Below are 16079 nucleotides of genomic sequence, written 5' to 3'. Positions count from 1 at the left end.
TCTTAACCTATGAACTGATTAAAGGATAGTTTGAAAAAATCATATATATTTTGGCTGTCAGTGTCAATGAAGAGTTGATATTATATTTTATTATGCAGTGCTTCAACAGGCTGGAAGAAATCCATCTCAGAAGACGGTTAATCAGTACTGGACTCCCCAGACCACCACACTGAATTTTGATGATTTTTGCAATATCTTAAAAAAAGAAAAACCAGCTACAAAAACAGAACTGCTCAAAGCATTTTTAAAAGTGGATACAAATAATGATGGATATATTTTGCACACTGAACTTTATAAAATTCTTACAATGGTAAGTATCTTGGAAAGTAAATTACAAATTTTGATATAGAGCTATAATTTACAGAAAATTGGTATAGTAGAAGAACCAATCTTTTTAAATTTTAAAAATCATAGAAACAATCCTGAATATTCAAAAATTGATTTTTTAGGGGGAAACAATCTATATCTGAAATATTTTAATGATTTCTTTTTAAGTGTCATACTCCCTTGGCTATCTTTCTCTCCCTCTTTCTTATTTTTTTTCCCTTACTGTCCTGAAATTGTATGGTCAACCCAACTGCTTCTCTCAGTTCCAGCCCATAATGAATGAAGATCAACTGAAAAATAATTAAATTACTTTTTTATAAGAAAACACTACCTATCTGTCCTGCACTGATGCAGCAGGATTGGAAGCATATAGCCCTTGCTAAGTTCAGTGCCTAGTTCTGTTTTGTTCCAGCAACTTCTATGCAAATCCCTTGCTTTTGAAAGGGCCTTTTGCAGTCCTATGGGACAGTTTCATTAGCTTAGTAAAGTTTATTCAGTTATTATCCTCCCTTCACACATTTTGTCTCATTCCTGCATGCTCAGAAATAACTTCCCCCGCCCCCTAAACATAATGATGGGGTCCATGATCCCTTTACAGCCATGACAAAAATACCACATTACTGCAGCCATACCTCTGAGCTCAGGCTCTTACCTCATCAAGTTGCACAATGTAAACTGTGATAGGGCTAGAAGCATAGTACATAGCAAGGTTGTGTGTGAATTACAGTGAAATAGCTTGTTGCATACTAAGTGGCCAGGCCATGTGGACCGGGCTGCTGCTCACTAAAAGTTCCATAGTATACTTCGATGTGTGCACTATGGAGCATTTAGTGCAAAGCAGCAGGGTCCAGTTGGACAGATGGCAGGACCCTTAACAATCAGGTGCTGTATGGGTACAAATATCGATGGTAGCAACAACAGGGAAATGATCTTTGTGTAGTACAAGGTGAAAGGAGCAGGTCTTGAATGTAGCTATAGCCAACACCATGAAGTGCTATAAAATCAGTAGGTCTAATTTAAAGTAAATCCACCATTTTATAAGGAACTGGTGTAAAAGAACTCAGCATGGGCTAAATAAGTGACTAAAATGTAAAATATTTTTAAATTAGCTCTTGGTTGTAATACATTAATTAGAGTATATGTAACAGTGGGATTGAACCTAGGACCTCTGGAGCTAAATGCATGAGCCAAAAGCCACCTGTCTGTTAGTTAAGATGGTAGCAGACTCATTAATCTCTAAATGGTCTAGTTGCCACTAGTGGGGGACAGAGCACCACCCAACAGGCATGGGTTACATATAAATATTAATTTAATTGACTGGGAATTGCTATGCTACAAATCCTCAGTGCCTGGTACACCAACTAAAGTCAACGTTAGTTCCACACATGGAGGGCTTGTAGAATGGGACCTTGAAATTGCATGAGCTTAGTTATTCATCTTCCAAGTATTTAGTAGTGTTTCAAATACATTAAAATATCATTTACAATGCTGATCACTATTTTGGGGATTTAAACTCAGACCAATGTAAATGTGCTGCAGATAAGATTTCTGGAAAGAATGTTAAAGTATTCCTATTTCCTTTGTATAATCTTCAAACCAGTGATGTCGGTGAACAATGTTCTTTAGTAGGAACTGATATTTAAACTGTTTATCACAGAGAGGTGAGAAGATGACTGTAGAGGAAGTGAATGCCATCACTAAATTGGCTGATGTAAACAGCAATGGCAAGCTTGATTATAACCAGGTATGGTAAACAAGGTGACAATATTTTTGTATATGATGTTGGATTAATCAAATTCTATAGCTACTTCCTAAGACACACTAATAGGTTTTAGTGCAGATATTTTAAGGTTTGCAGATTACCAAGTGCTGGGGGGAGGGCTAGTTTAGGTGATATGGTTCCCAAAGGACTTAATATTGTTATTATTTATTTTATTTATTTATTATTAGTATTGCCATAGTGCCTAGGAACCCTTGTCATAGACCAGGACCCCATTGTGCTAGGAGCTGTACAGATAATATGGGAGCACCATTTCCCTGGCGTACAATGCGCTTCCTTTGATAATATCCTCCAACAAAGGTCACTTTGTACTGGTGAACCTAGCTATGCTCAAGGATGCAACCTGGTTCCAGGGGTGGGACTGGCAGCAGTAGCAGGTCAAGAGTGGCAAATGAGAGCAAACCTGGATATTCAGCATGGATTAGCACTGTAATGCCTTTTTAATCTATATTATAAGTACGTTCTTGGATAATATGCAATTTCTTTCGTGGGTGAGGTTATCGCATGTACTCGGCATCTATTTTTCAAAGTAAAATATCTCTTCAGTTTTATGTTATTTCAAACTGCACCTCTAAGCAATGTCTAAATTTTAAACAGTCAAAGTCCACAAAAGACTTGCACCATAAAAACAGTTTCACAGAAAAACAGCAACCCTCCATTAAAAATTAGACATAAAAACAAGTCCGCAAATGTCTAGCAGATAATATAAATCATCTGTTGGGGTGAAATTCATATTTCATTTTCACTTTATAGTGTGACCTCTCTACTGAATCATGGCTCCATTTTTACTATGTCACTTGAGAGTGGTCATTCTGATTCATGAAAATAAAATGAGCATTGTTCTTCAAGAGAAACTAGATTCCATCTATTGATTTATCCTGTGCTTACTAATGTGTGTGTGTTTTCCCCTAAAACTGTATTAAAGAATGTTTCACATTTTCATTGTGCAAAGTTTTGTAAATTATACGTGACAACCAATGAGCAATGTCGTAAGACTGCACTAGAGAAACTAGAAGTTGACAGTAGACTGAGGCGTCAGCAGTTTGGAAGTCAAGTTGAAACCTCCTCTGAAAGGGCAACATCACCAATATCAAAACCATCATCAAGGACCACGAGGAAAACGGATCACAAGCCAGCACCAAAGAGAGGTATTACTTTTTATGCAGGGAGGCTCCATTCCAGGAGACAGGGCCCATTCTCCCAAGTGAATCAGCAGATTAAGTAACTTTTTTTTTTTACTTTTCTCATACTAGCACAGACTTGATTAATAATCATTTTGACTGTGGCAACCACAGAAAATCCCCACTTGGATTTCAGAGCCCCTTGCTCAAACGGACTTTGGCTGCATCTCTTATCTAAGACCATCAAATTTTTCTTAGGACTAAAATCAGTTGATTCTTGTGTGACACGGTCCAGAGCAAAGAGAGAAAATGAGCCTACAGATGTTGCAGTATGTCAGGGTATTTATCTCATATCCTGATAAGAAGTGAATCCTAAAACATTTATCAACAGGAAAGATATTAGCTTTCATTTATAAAGTAAGGTATTTAAACATGTGAGTAGTCTTATTAACTTCAATATGTCTACTCGTGCTTAAAGTTACACAAAGGCTTAAGTACCTTACCGAAGCAGGGCCAAGATTACAGGAATATAATGACAGTATATGAAATATCTACATTTGTACATAGAGTATATCGGTCACTTGGTTTCAATTCAAGGAAAAATCATGCTGAAATTGAAAAAATGCAAAGAAATGTGACGAGAGGAAATGAAAAGACTGGGATTGTGTGGTCTAGAAGGTTAAGAATACTTGCTTGACGTGTACAAGGAGGGAGATGGTGGTAGTGGGACTAGCCCGTGGTCATGTGATTAAAAAATCATAAGGGAATTCTGTTCATTAACATAAAGTTTTGTCATGTAGTTCTTTGTGTGTGACTTTGAATGCAAAGATATACAAATAAATACCATTTGTAACGTTCTGAAACAATGGAAGACAGCCAGTGTAAATAAATAAATATCTATGTTATAGGTGACAACAGAACTTCTTCAAGGCCATCATCAGCCCAAAGTTGCAAAGCATCCATTTCTTCCACTATCAGCATGGGCACCAGCAGTAACACAAATTCAGAGCTAATTGAGCCAAACACAGTAAAGGTACTCTGTATGTTAGTTAGTTCTGTTTAAATTATGCTGTTTTAGTTTAAGCACACACACTGCTGCATTTTAAATAGTTTTGCTCTGAATTTTGTCTCTTATGTTAGTAGTTTGTCAAGGACAGCTATACACTACAGAGATTTCATGATGCAAAATATTATTAATATTTTTATATATTGTTGGTTTTGCTGACATCCAGTTACTGAAAATAATTTTTCAGGTGTGAAGGTTTAATAGAACAAAGTATGTTTTTATAAATGAAACCACTGTTGGATAAAATATATAATGACTTCCTGAGAAATTTAAAATTGAATAATTTATTAGATTGGTGAGAACTTTAAATGCTTAAGTAGTCTGAAAGATTTGTATCATAAACCTTTATAAGAATGGTAATTGGAAATAAATAACAGATCTCCAAACATACTCAGTTCAATGAACATTAATTTGTAAATATATCCGGTAGCCTGGAAATATTGATTTTATATTTAGACTAATATGTTCTATAAGTATTTTTGTTTAAATAAATCACTCATTCAATATAAATTCCTGTGGGAGAAGGACAACAAAGTCACTTTGTTAAGTCAATATTTGTAGAGTGTTAATATTGATCTTTTTCCTTTGTTTTCCCTTTCTTGACTCAACCTTTACTAGTTTTCTTTCAACAGAAAATAATAGCTACAGAAATATAAAACATTACCTGGAAACTGCTAGGGTACATTAAAAATGTGCACCTTGAGACCTCTGTGTAAAAGGGAAAAAATGGTTATGACCACATAGTATAACTACTGCTGGAAAACGCAACTGATTGTTCTCATGAGGTACATTTTGTTTCAAATAACAACTCTGTATTTGTTATTGAACTCTGAAGTCCTTTATATCTTTAACATTGCTGGATAGTGACATTTGTTCTATATTAAAATTTAAAAACATGATCTCTGAGGAATTTTTTTCAGTCTGTTTAGGTACCTGCACCCCCATGCAATTTAACCTCACTTCCAGCATGTTCAAACGTGATCTGTAGTGTGCGAAATCATTTAGTTTTCTGATATTGGATCCCTCTTTATTTTCACAAGCAAATAAAGTTTTAGAAAGTGACCATTAGTGATTACCAGCATATCTTTCCTCAGAAATTAAACCAAATATTGGTCAATAAAAATAAACAGATGTCAGTGGTACTGCTAATTTGTTGCATCCATACTACCTAAGGGCCCTAGCCAAAGCCCAGTGAAATGAATAGACAGACACCCAATGATTTCTTGGGCCTTGTATCAGGACCTAAGAGCATACATTGTTCTCATTCATTTTATATTCACATTTATTTTTCTCCAGAGTTCATCTGTTTTCTGGGACAATTAGAAAGTGTTGTTTTGGTGGACTTGGACCAACACTGGTGTTACTGGTCTGATAGCTGAACATAGTGTAATTAGAACATTTTGAACCTTTATACATTAAAATTGCCATGTAGCATATTATACCCTATGCACAATATAACCCTTCCAACTATTCTTTATTCAGTGGAGCTGTGAGACAAATTCAAATAAAGGCACGTCCAGTATTTTAAGGATCTAACAAACTATTTTAAGGAACACTTTAAAACTTTAAAAGGAGCCTCTTTTATCAAAAGCAAACTGTATAGATAATCTTCTCCTCCCTGCAGTCTGCACAGATCATGTTCTATGTGATTCCCACTCAGGAAAGAATAACAAGAATCAGGCATCAAGTATATCCAGGTAAAAACAGTTTGCAAAAAATTAAATGTTGTTAAGTCTTATGAGGGCTGAGGATGGTCACTTGGGTCAATTCAGGCACAAGTTTGGAGTCAGGAGATCTGTGTTCTGTTCTCAGCTCTTCCAAAGACTACCTGTGTGACCTTGGGCAACTCACTTCAGCTCTGTATGTCTTAGCTTCTCAACTGTAAAACAAGGATAAAGATGCTACTAATTCACAGGGGTGTTGTGAAGCTGGTCACATTAAGGTTCCATTTCTAAATAGTTTGTAAAGGGTACATTCATAATCTGTCATGAGCATGTTCCAGACATGAATAGTATTATATATGGTTATGATCGTAGTAGTGGAAGGTGTATAGATGGTGATAAACAACCTGTTGGACTCTATCTGTATGTGTACACTGCCTGTGGGAAGTGTGATTCCCAGTGCGGGTAGACAGACTTGAGCTAGTGCACTACAAAGAGCAGTGTGGACTTTGCGTCACTGACGGTGGTTCAGGCTAGCCACCCGACCTCAAAGCTCGGGGGACTGGGCAGGCTTGTATTTAGGTGGCTAGCCCAAGCCAAGAGTAATGCCATGACATCTGCACTGCTATTTTTAGTGCACTAGCTCCAGCTGAGCTAGCACAAGTCTGTCTACCCGCGGTGGGAATCACACCTCCCAACGGCAGTGTAGACACACAACAACAATCTGTAACGACAACAATGTAAAACATTTCTTTATTTCTACGGGCCATTATTAGTTAGTTAGTTCTCTATGCAGATTTAAAGCAAGACTAAATAAAAAGCCCTTTTTTTAAAAAAATGAAAGCATTGTATCCTGTTTTCATATTGTACTGGTGTATCTGGCAAGTGAATCACTGAGAACAAGCTTCTCCCGCCAACAACACTCACCTTCAACATTCTGCTCTCTGTGTACGTGAGAAGCTCTCCACTGACATCAACAGGAGACTTGGGCACAGAGCAGAATGCTGAAAAAGAGATCTGAGAGAAGCCTTCTGCCCCAAAGCAACATAGTTATATACTTTTTTTATGCAGTTCATGTCCTGCATTGAAATGTAATGAAGAAAACAAAAAATAAGGACAACCAACTCAATTCTTAGTGAAGTGTGTGCCAAGATACTTCTGTGACCTATTCCTGAAGGGATAAATCCTACTTCCTCCGTGTGGCAGGGCCTCTTGCAGTGGAACTAGTCAGATTCTGTTTTGCAAGAGGACAGTAGGAATAGGATAGGTGTTGGCAGATCAGGGCCGGGCACTGATCTAAAGATTTGGCTTGAAGTGTATGAATAGTCCCTTGCACTAAAGATGGCTTTTATTTGCATTTATGTGTAAGTAACTAGACATTTCCTATAATCCCCATAATGCTTTAGAATTGGAATGCCAATATATAAGATTTACATAAAATTAAGTATTCTACAGTGATGGGTATTGAAAGCAATAAACACTTTTCTGATGTCTTCTCACTGATTAAAGTAAACATAAGTGTATGTTTTCCAGTTTACCTTATATTTTGTGCTTTTTCATTTCACATTCTCCATTATGAATTGAAATAAAATACACTGTATGTAGGCTGAAAATCAAGCCGGGAAGGTATTCTTTAAGCGTTTATAATGCACATGTTTTTGCAATGTGATATTATTGATAAGTTAAAGAGAGTATAGCACCACCTCATGCTCTGTTTAAGCATAACAAGCCAGTATTTGAATTCTCAAGGGCTCTCAAACTATTTCATAGTGTTGACTGCATCTGAATGGAGAAAAATTGTCTCAAGACCCACTTAATTCCTACATTTTGGGATTATAGCACATCCTTGTGATAACTACCTAAATTACTTAACATGAAAAAGTAATGGTAGGAAAGTAGTAGCTGCCTTCCATGTGATGTTACAGTTGGAAACAAGGAGAACCACCAGATATGTAGTGAGGTGGCTTCCCACAGATCAGCAATGGTCTATGGATCAGTTTGGGAACCTCTGTCCTAGTAAGGAAGGGGAGGTAGGAAATTATTTTTAAAGAGGCATTTTTGTACATGATAATTTATTGTATCATTTTGAAAAGATACAACACATTTGGGCTGCTCTTTAAACAATTTACTGTGTACCTTGAAATCTCTTAAAACCCAGTCCTACTATTTCATTAGTTTAACCCTTGAATTTCATCTCGCCTGAAATGTTGATTGTTTGTTTTTCAAACATTTGTGTAAGCTATTAAGTTTAGAGACTTAAGTGAGTTAACTGAAGGCTTTTGTTGCATTTCCTCAGCTGTGTCAAATTTCAAGGACAAATCTCATTTTGCGGCATAAGGATTTTAGGGTAAATAGAAGTTATGTGCGTACAACAGTTCACCTGGGAGGAATATTCTCCTCAGTAATGATATAGGGGGCTAACTTGCACATTCTTCCTTTAGCACTGATTTATGTTAACACTAATCTTAGTAAAAAAAAAACAAAACCAAAAACGAGGAGTACTTGTGGCACCTTAGAGACTAACACATTTATTTGGGCATAAGCTTTTGTGGGTTAAAACCCTACTTCATCGGATGCAAGTGGGTTTTAGCCCATGAAAGATTATGCCAAAATAAATGTGTTAGTCTCTAAAGTGCCACAAGTACTCTTCATTTGTTTTTGGGTTTTTTGCTGATACAGACTAACAAGGCTACCACTCTGAAACCTGTCACTAATCTTAGTATAATTTTAAAATGTTGACCCTAACTTCTTTTATAGGTTTATGGAACTCCATCTTCCACTCAACCTCAGCCCCTTCACTGTTGATCTCCAATTGTTTTTCACCGCTCTTTCTCTCTCTGTCCCTCTCTCTCTTTCTGCCATTTGTTCTTCCCCATCACATTTCTAGGGGGCAGGGTTTGTTTGGCAAAGGTCAGTGTAAAACGTTGAACAGACTCTATTCAGGGGTCTCATTAAGATCAGGTCTTTTTCTTTCTACAGGTAAAAACCAAATAATTAACTACCTCTGTTAAAATGATTTTAAAAATATGAAGAACTCTAGAATGTTAGTGTTTTATACGGGTAGAACTTTGCAGTAAAGATGGTAGGTAAGAGAAGGGACTTGGATACCTAGTTCCCATTAGGGATTGCATGTCCAGATACCTATGGAACTTTGCATATCTGAGCTTAGAGGTTTTGGTACAGTGTAGGTTGAGGAATTCTGTTTAAATGAAAAAAGGATCTAAAAGAATTCTAAAACATACAGTTTGTTAGCTTCTTTTCAAGGGCTAAAAAAAAAAGTGAATTGAGCATAGTCCCAGTTACCACTAAAAAGTGATCTACGTTACAAACTGTAAGTTAGCAGAATTTGGCATGATTGGCAGGCTGAAATAAAGATAATGTATATGCTACCAAAGACTCTGCATGCTGAGGCTGAAATAATTGTCACTAGGGGTCAAGTTTGAGGTCATTGACATGGCAGTGTCAACATGCTTGCATCACAGATGTACAATAATAAAGTACTTAGAGTTTACAATAGTTTCCAGATGCTTCCAGTATCATAAGATTCAGAATGATCAGTATTCACCCATATTAGCTTATAAAAATAAAGCTGTTTCCAAAATTTTGTTAAGAATATTTTTCTTCCTATAGTTTTAAGTTATTGTTTCAGTTGGATTTGTTTCTCTGGTTTCTTTTTGGGGTGGTTCTATTATTTTGTATAATTGTTTCTTAAAAAATGAATGATTCAGAGACTGTATGTGGAAGCAGAAAAAGTATTTTTGATAGGATCTGCAGAACTTTTTTTCTCCCAATAGCTGTGATGGAAATTTTACTTCTCTGTACTTTTATATTCTTTTTACAGATAATTAAAGCAAATGTACTTATCTCAAAGTGATATTGTGAGTCTTAATTTGTTTGTAACATACTGTTAGATCCTCAAATGAAAGATGCTAGCTATAAAAGAGCTTGATCCTGCTTCCATTGTCTTTGTGGTACAGTATTGGATCCCAAAGGAAGACTTATGTTACTCAGTGACTGATTAGAGATATGCAGTTATGAATGGGCAGATCGACATATAGGGCCCAATCCTGCAAACACTTCCAAGTGTTGTACTTGGTGCTATGAGTCTAACTTAGGGTAGCAAATGCTATGGGCCCAATTCTGTGTTGCCCCTCACTTCGTGTAGTCATTACATCAGTGCAAAACACTATCTAGTCAGAATGGCTATAAATGGGTATGAAATACTATCTAGTCAGAATGGCTGCATTTTACACTCACTTTTCACTGATTGTAAATAGTTACATAAGGTGCAAATAATTTACTGAGAGAAAAGCATTAAAGACCAAGATGAACTTCTAATATACATATTTGGTTTTGTTTCCAGGATTGGCAATGTGCACAGTCCAAAGGATGCTTCTTCTTAGAGGAAGATGGTGAAATCATTACTCATAAATATAGGTTCTACTTACCTCAAAGGTCAACAGTATATATCACCATTAAACCTTTAAACCTTAGCCAGTTAGAAGGTAAGCATATTTATATTTTGTTTGGAGAATCACCAGGGAGGTCTGAGAAACTGACATGTCCTGCAGAATACCCTATGGAACTGGAATTGCTCTGAGACAAGGTGGATGAGGTAATATCTTTTAGTGGACCAGCTTAAAGCTCAAAAGCTTGTCTCTCTCACCAACAGAAATTGGTCCAATAAAAGATATTACCTCACCCACCTTGTCTCTCTAATATCCTGGGACGAATACAGCTACAACAACACTGCATAAAGGGCCAGATCTCCCTACAAAAGATCTAGTATCTCCAGTAATGCAGTAGTGGACACCAGTGGTTGATGGTCATGGTGTAGCCTCGGATTTACAGTAATGTTATTACCTTTTTACCTGGCATCATGGAAAAATGTGGGTGGCATCTGGTCATGGGTGAGTTGAGTCCTCCACTGTCCCTCTGTCAAGTTATGAAGTTAGGACTTCTGCCCCTGAGTTTATAGTCTCCTGTTTAATCAATAAGGATATGATCTGAAGTCACTGGGTAGGCACCTGTTTCTTCAGTGTGCTTTGGATCAGGCCCTAAATTTGTAGCTTTTTCTGATCTGTCCCTGTTGCCTGTGTCTTTTTCATACACTGAATAAGGAAAGGTTTGTGTGTGTTTATATATATCACCCATATATATCTATAGCTAATGTGGGTGATCAATTTGAGGCATCTTAAAGTAACCTAATTTTCAGAAAGTGCTGAACACCCATCCTCTGAAAATCAGGCTCCTTTAAAGTGTCTCAATTTGGGCACCCAAAATCACTAGTTACTTCTGAGTTTCCCACAAGTTGTAAGCAAGCACATTTATTTACCTAGGTTGTTAATAACACATTAAGAATATTAAAAACACATGAGATGGACACCATCAACTTGAAGTCTCATCAATTTCAAAATATGAGTTTATGGTAGCTTCAATTACTGCATCTATCCCCTCCCAATTTCTTGTGCTTTTACAACCACACTTTTCTGTTTACATTTTTTCTCTCCCCTCTGTTGTTGTATGAAGAGCTCCAATGTAAACTGACTATCATGAAACTGATTATATGCTGACAGATGCACAAAATAAACAGGAAAAAAATAGAGAAAAATATTTTTCTCTGATCTCTTTCAGTAATAGCTGTCTTAGGTGTTACTTGTAACAATAGTTGGCTAAAACTTTTCAGACAGGTGTGATCTTTGTGTTGACCATGTCCCTTTAAAATACAGTTTGCTTGTCACTATTTATGCTCTTTGTTTACTGTGTGCATTTTTCTTTGCTTAGTCAGTGAACATCACTGAAGTTAGGTATACTTCTGTTCATAGTCACCTTCACTCTTAGGTTCTTAGTATTGCAGTGTTGCTGTCCCAGATACTTGAGCAGTGTGTTTATTTGCTTAAAATTTGCTTTCAGTGGAATTTAAAAAAAATTCTGTAGACCTCAGATTTGATAAAAGCTTGTTATTTTAAAATTTAACTATTAGCAACAAATTTGATAATGTCCCTTTAATTGTTTTTTATTTTATTTTGCATGTTTTCTGGGAAACAAAGATACAAAACTCAGTTAGTGCTTCTTGTTTGTGCAGAGTGTCTTGTACTCCTAAATGACTGTGGTAAGAGCTAAAATGTATGATAGCATTTTATGATATTAAGGGTCTCTTCATGTTTCTATTATAAACCTTGTCTGAAGGGTTTGTAGCTTGTCCATTTAAATTTTCATCTGTCTGAAGGTAAGGGCCAGAACTGGGCAAAGCTGGAATATTTGACCCCTCTACAAGCACTCTGCACTCTATTCCTCCTACTAGCTCACCCAGCAGTGCATCCAGTCCCCTGGCTTGGACATTTTTCTCCAAAAAGCTGTCACTTTTTCCTGCTCTGTCATTTGTAACGGATGCTATTGCGTCCCAAACATGCCTGAGAAACTTCTATAGTGGCGGCTGCTATGCTGCAAATGATTCTGAGACATAGCTGAGAATCAAAAGCTTCTATTGCATCTGACAGAGAAAAAGGAGGTGGTGTATTGACTACATTTGAAGCAGGAATATGTCTAGTAGCACAGCAATTCCTTTTTTATGAGAACTTCAAAAAAATCTTTGAGGTTTTAACAAAGGAGAGGGCAGTGCTTGTGGTATGTAGCAACAACCTAACATTAACTCACACAGAATTGCTAGGTGGGAGGGAAACTAAAGCCTGTACTGTGGTTTTGCTTTTGTTGTTAATTTGAAGACCACTAAGTAGCTAATTTGTTTGAGTGCACCAGGGCTTGAGAAATTGCACAAAATCAGATGGAATAAAATGGAATTATGCATAGTAGCATATGTAGGATCAGACCTCCATTCAAACTGGACCCAGTACAAATCAAATAGAAGTTTTGACTGTGTGCGTGTCAGGTGCTTGCAAGGTAAATCTCAACAATTATTGTGTCATATCCTTCAGAGACTTCTGCATCCCCAGAATGGTAACTCCAGGTATGTGATCCATTGTACAGTAGCTGAGTATATGTTGCAATTGTGAGTTATTTGAGGACAATCATGCTGATTTGGCATTCCACTACACAGGGATCTTCACTGACAGTGTATAGTATAAATACACATTTTGCTGTTTATTAAGATATTTTCTGCTCTATTAAATAAACAAAAGCTAGATTTCTAATCAAGGTAAATTGTAACAACATTTACAGACCCTCAGAAGATGGACTCTCAATTGCTGACATAACTTTAATTGCAAATGCTAGGAATGTCTTGTTCAATAACAAAAGTAATAAACTGTGTTATTATTTATTGGTAGAAAGGAACTAGTGTAACTTCTATAGCTACCAAAACACTTGGCGTTTGAGACCTTTTAACAGTAATCACTATGTGTCAAAAACTAAGGGCAAATTCTCTACTCTGATATACCTTGGGGATCTCAAAAGCATATTATAAACTCATTCTGTGTGCAGCTCTTCCATTGAGGTCAACAGGAGTTCTGCATGTGAAAGGAACACAGAATATATAATAGAAAGGTCCACAGTGTAGAACAGAAGTAACAATTATGCCCAAAATTTATGCAGTTATCAAATATTTGGCTTTTTTGGGAAGGAGAGGGGTGTTAGGTTTTGGGGGCAGGACACGGGGAGGTTGGCTGGTTGGTTAAGGGTTTTCTGTTTTGTAGGAAAAACTTCTCCATGGTTATCAGTGGACACGGCTTTGTATGTTCTCAAGGAAAATGAAAGCCAAGAAAACCTACAGCTCATGAGCTTTACTGAAGAACGAAATAAAGAGGTCAGACATTTTCCTTACTTTTCTCATGTTGATTTAAAAAAAAATCTTTATGTATGTGTCAACACAGCACAGTTTGGGGCTGCACAGGTTTGGGAGGGCGACATGCTGGGGTGTGAGAAGGCAGAAATGAGGAGCAACTGCTCTGTGCATCTTCCTGTGCAAAACTGTCAGGACTGTTGCCACGGAAGTCAGCAGAAGCTAATGTTACTCCTAGCAATATTACCTTCAAACCCCAACATCTGAATTGCAGGGAATTGCAGTGCACAGGTAAAGAAGAGTTGAGGTTTCTCCTGGAAGAGCAGTGTTCCCATGGGGTAGGCCAGGGAGAAATGTTGAGTTGCTGGTTTTCTGTACAGATGTTCCAAGATTCAAGGGATTTGCCTGGCGAAGCTCAGTTTCACCCTCAAAAGCCACCTTCCCTCTGTCTGCAAGAGGTCAAAACGCCACAAGGTCAGCTCAAGGACTTTCCCTTCACTCCTCTTTCCCTCTGCCATGGGTATGAGTCCAGCCATAGTTATGCACTGGTACGTGCTCTTCTCCTGTGGTAAAACCAACAGAGGGAGAAATGATAATGTGAAATCATCTCCTCAGCTATCAAGCCACAGGGAAATGAGTTTGGGGCAGGGTTGTGCTAGGGGGTGTACAGGAACAGGCATATACCAACCAACACTCTCTGGCCTGGAGAATTTACGATCTAATAAAGAAGAGAGAACCATTATGTCCACTTTACAAATGGGGAGCTGAGCCAGAGAAAGACTAAGTGACTTGCACAAGGTCACACTGGGAGACTTTAGCGGAACTAGGAATTGAACCTAGGTCTCCTGAATCCCAGCCCTGATTCTTAATCACGTGGCAAGCCTGTCTCTTGCACCCCTTGTCGCTTGTGAACATTTACAAGGAACCACGCAAAACTTGTGTTGCAAATTTGATGCAGGTTGATGAATCAGGGCCAGATTGTGAGCCAGTCTGCAGCTGATTTACGCTCTCAGGGGGAAACAGTGAGAAAGTCGGTGGGGTTTTGTCAACCTGCCTCCACTGGCAGGAAAAGTGTTTTGTTTTGTTTTTGTTTTATTTTCAAGCTTAAAATTTTAAATGGGTTAAAAATCTGTGGGGCAGCAGAAATGTTGAACAGTTCCAGTCAGGCTGCTTGTAGGCCTACACATCTGTGTAAATATTACTACAATTAGCAGATCCACCAGTTCTCATGTCTATATATTGGCATGAAATGCATCTTGTTGGGATTTGCCATCTCTAAGGAAAGAAAATATAGGGGCTCTAACAGTGAGTACCTTCTGTTAATTGATCATTATTGTGGGAATATTAATAATGAAGGCAGTCTTTGGATAAACAATGGCTCACAGATTTCTCCATTTTCCATTGAGAATAGATGTTTAGGTGGAAAGGTGAACTGGGATCTGGTATTTATTGGCTAATTCCATTCACAACTGGCTGTAGGCTCAAGAAGATAAAAAAGCAAATTACTGGAGAAGCCAAACTGGTTTATAGAGATGAAGATGGAGAGCTGGCCCTTACCAAAGAGTTCAAGTGAGTCATGTTTGCAAGGAGACATGCTAGCTGTCATAAAAGTATATATTCTCAGTATCCTTTATGCTGCTGAATTCATTTCTGTCTGGATGCCGTTGCTTTGGAAAAGCATTTTTCAACATATTAGATCATTCACTGCAATGGTGTGGGGAAGGAAGCTGAAGCATTTCAAAACTGTCTTGTCTTCTCCGTCTTTTAGAGCAGCTTTATCCGACATATTTGAAATGATTGATTTAGATGGAAATGGCCTTCTGAGCCTGGAAGAATACAATTTCTTTGAACTGAGGACAAGTGGTGAGAAATGTGATGAGGAAGCCTGGGACGTATGCAAGGGTAAGCTTGTTACTCTGCTTAATTAAACTGACCAGGAATGTTGAACTTTTGGTGAGAAGTTACCTACATTCATATACAACATTATTCTTAATATAGATTCATGCATAGATATATATATGTACACTAATTACTGGGAAGCCCAAAGCAAGATAGTGTGATAAGACACTGTTCCCTTTCCCCATTGTTTTCTATCCACCACCACCTGTCTTCTCTCCGTGTTTTCCTTTCCTCCAGTCTCCTATCACTTTATTCTTCTTCTGTCCTGTTTGCTTGCAGTAATCGTGTTTAATAGTCCATCTATAGAAAAATGCTTCTCATGGCTATTTGTGCATTTCAAGTTTTGTGCGTGAGGGACATGTTCTGAGTAGAGAACTGAGTGCCAAGAACTATAAAGTTCTAATTGTGGGTCTTATACTAAATCCACCTGCTGCTGTTACTCTCTGTCACAGTTTACTTGACTGTAAAATAGAGATGGTAATCCCTT

The 16079-nt window shown here is 37.5% G+C and overlaps 1 protein-coding gene across 1 annotated transcript in view; it reads left to right on the top strand.

Moving 5' to 3' along the window:
• Positions 1–16079, top strand: part of EFCAB7 (EF-hand calcium binding domain 7) — a 38094-nt gene that overhangs the window by 10001 nt on the left and 12014 nt on the right. The window contains exons 3-10 of the mRNA XM_073357452.1: positions 99–310; positions 1985–2071; positions 3060–3255; positions 4137–4261; positions 10319–10460; positions 13608–13717; positions 15105–15262; positions 15462–15595. Of these exons, the coding sequence (XP_073213553.1) occupies positions 99–310; positions 1985–2071; positions 3060–3255; positions 4137–4261; positions 10319–10460; positions 13608–13717; positions 15105–15262; positions 15462–15595 (1164 nt within the window). The remainder of the gene's footprint in view (positions 1–98; positions 311–1984; positions 2072–3059; positions 3256–4136; positions 4262–10318; positions 10461–13607; positions 13718–15104; positions 15263–15461; positions 15596–16079) is intronic.

The sequence above is a fragment of the Lepidochelys kempii genome, chromosome 8 (assembly GCF_965140265.1).
Source record: "Lepidochelys kempii isolate rLepKem1 chromosome 8, rLepKem1.hap2, whole genome shotgun sequence".
Taxonomy (NCBI): domain Eukaryota; kingdom Metazoa; phylum Chordata; order Testudines; family Cheloniidae; genus Lepidochelys; species Lepidochelys kempii.
The sequence above is the reverse complement of the archived record's forward strand: the minus strand, read 5'-3'. Positions and strand labels throughout refer to the sequence as shown.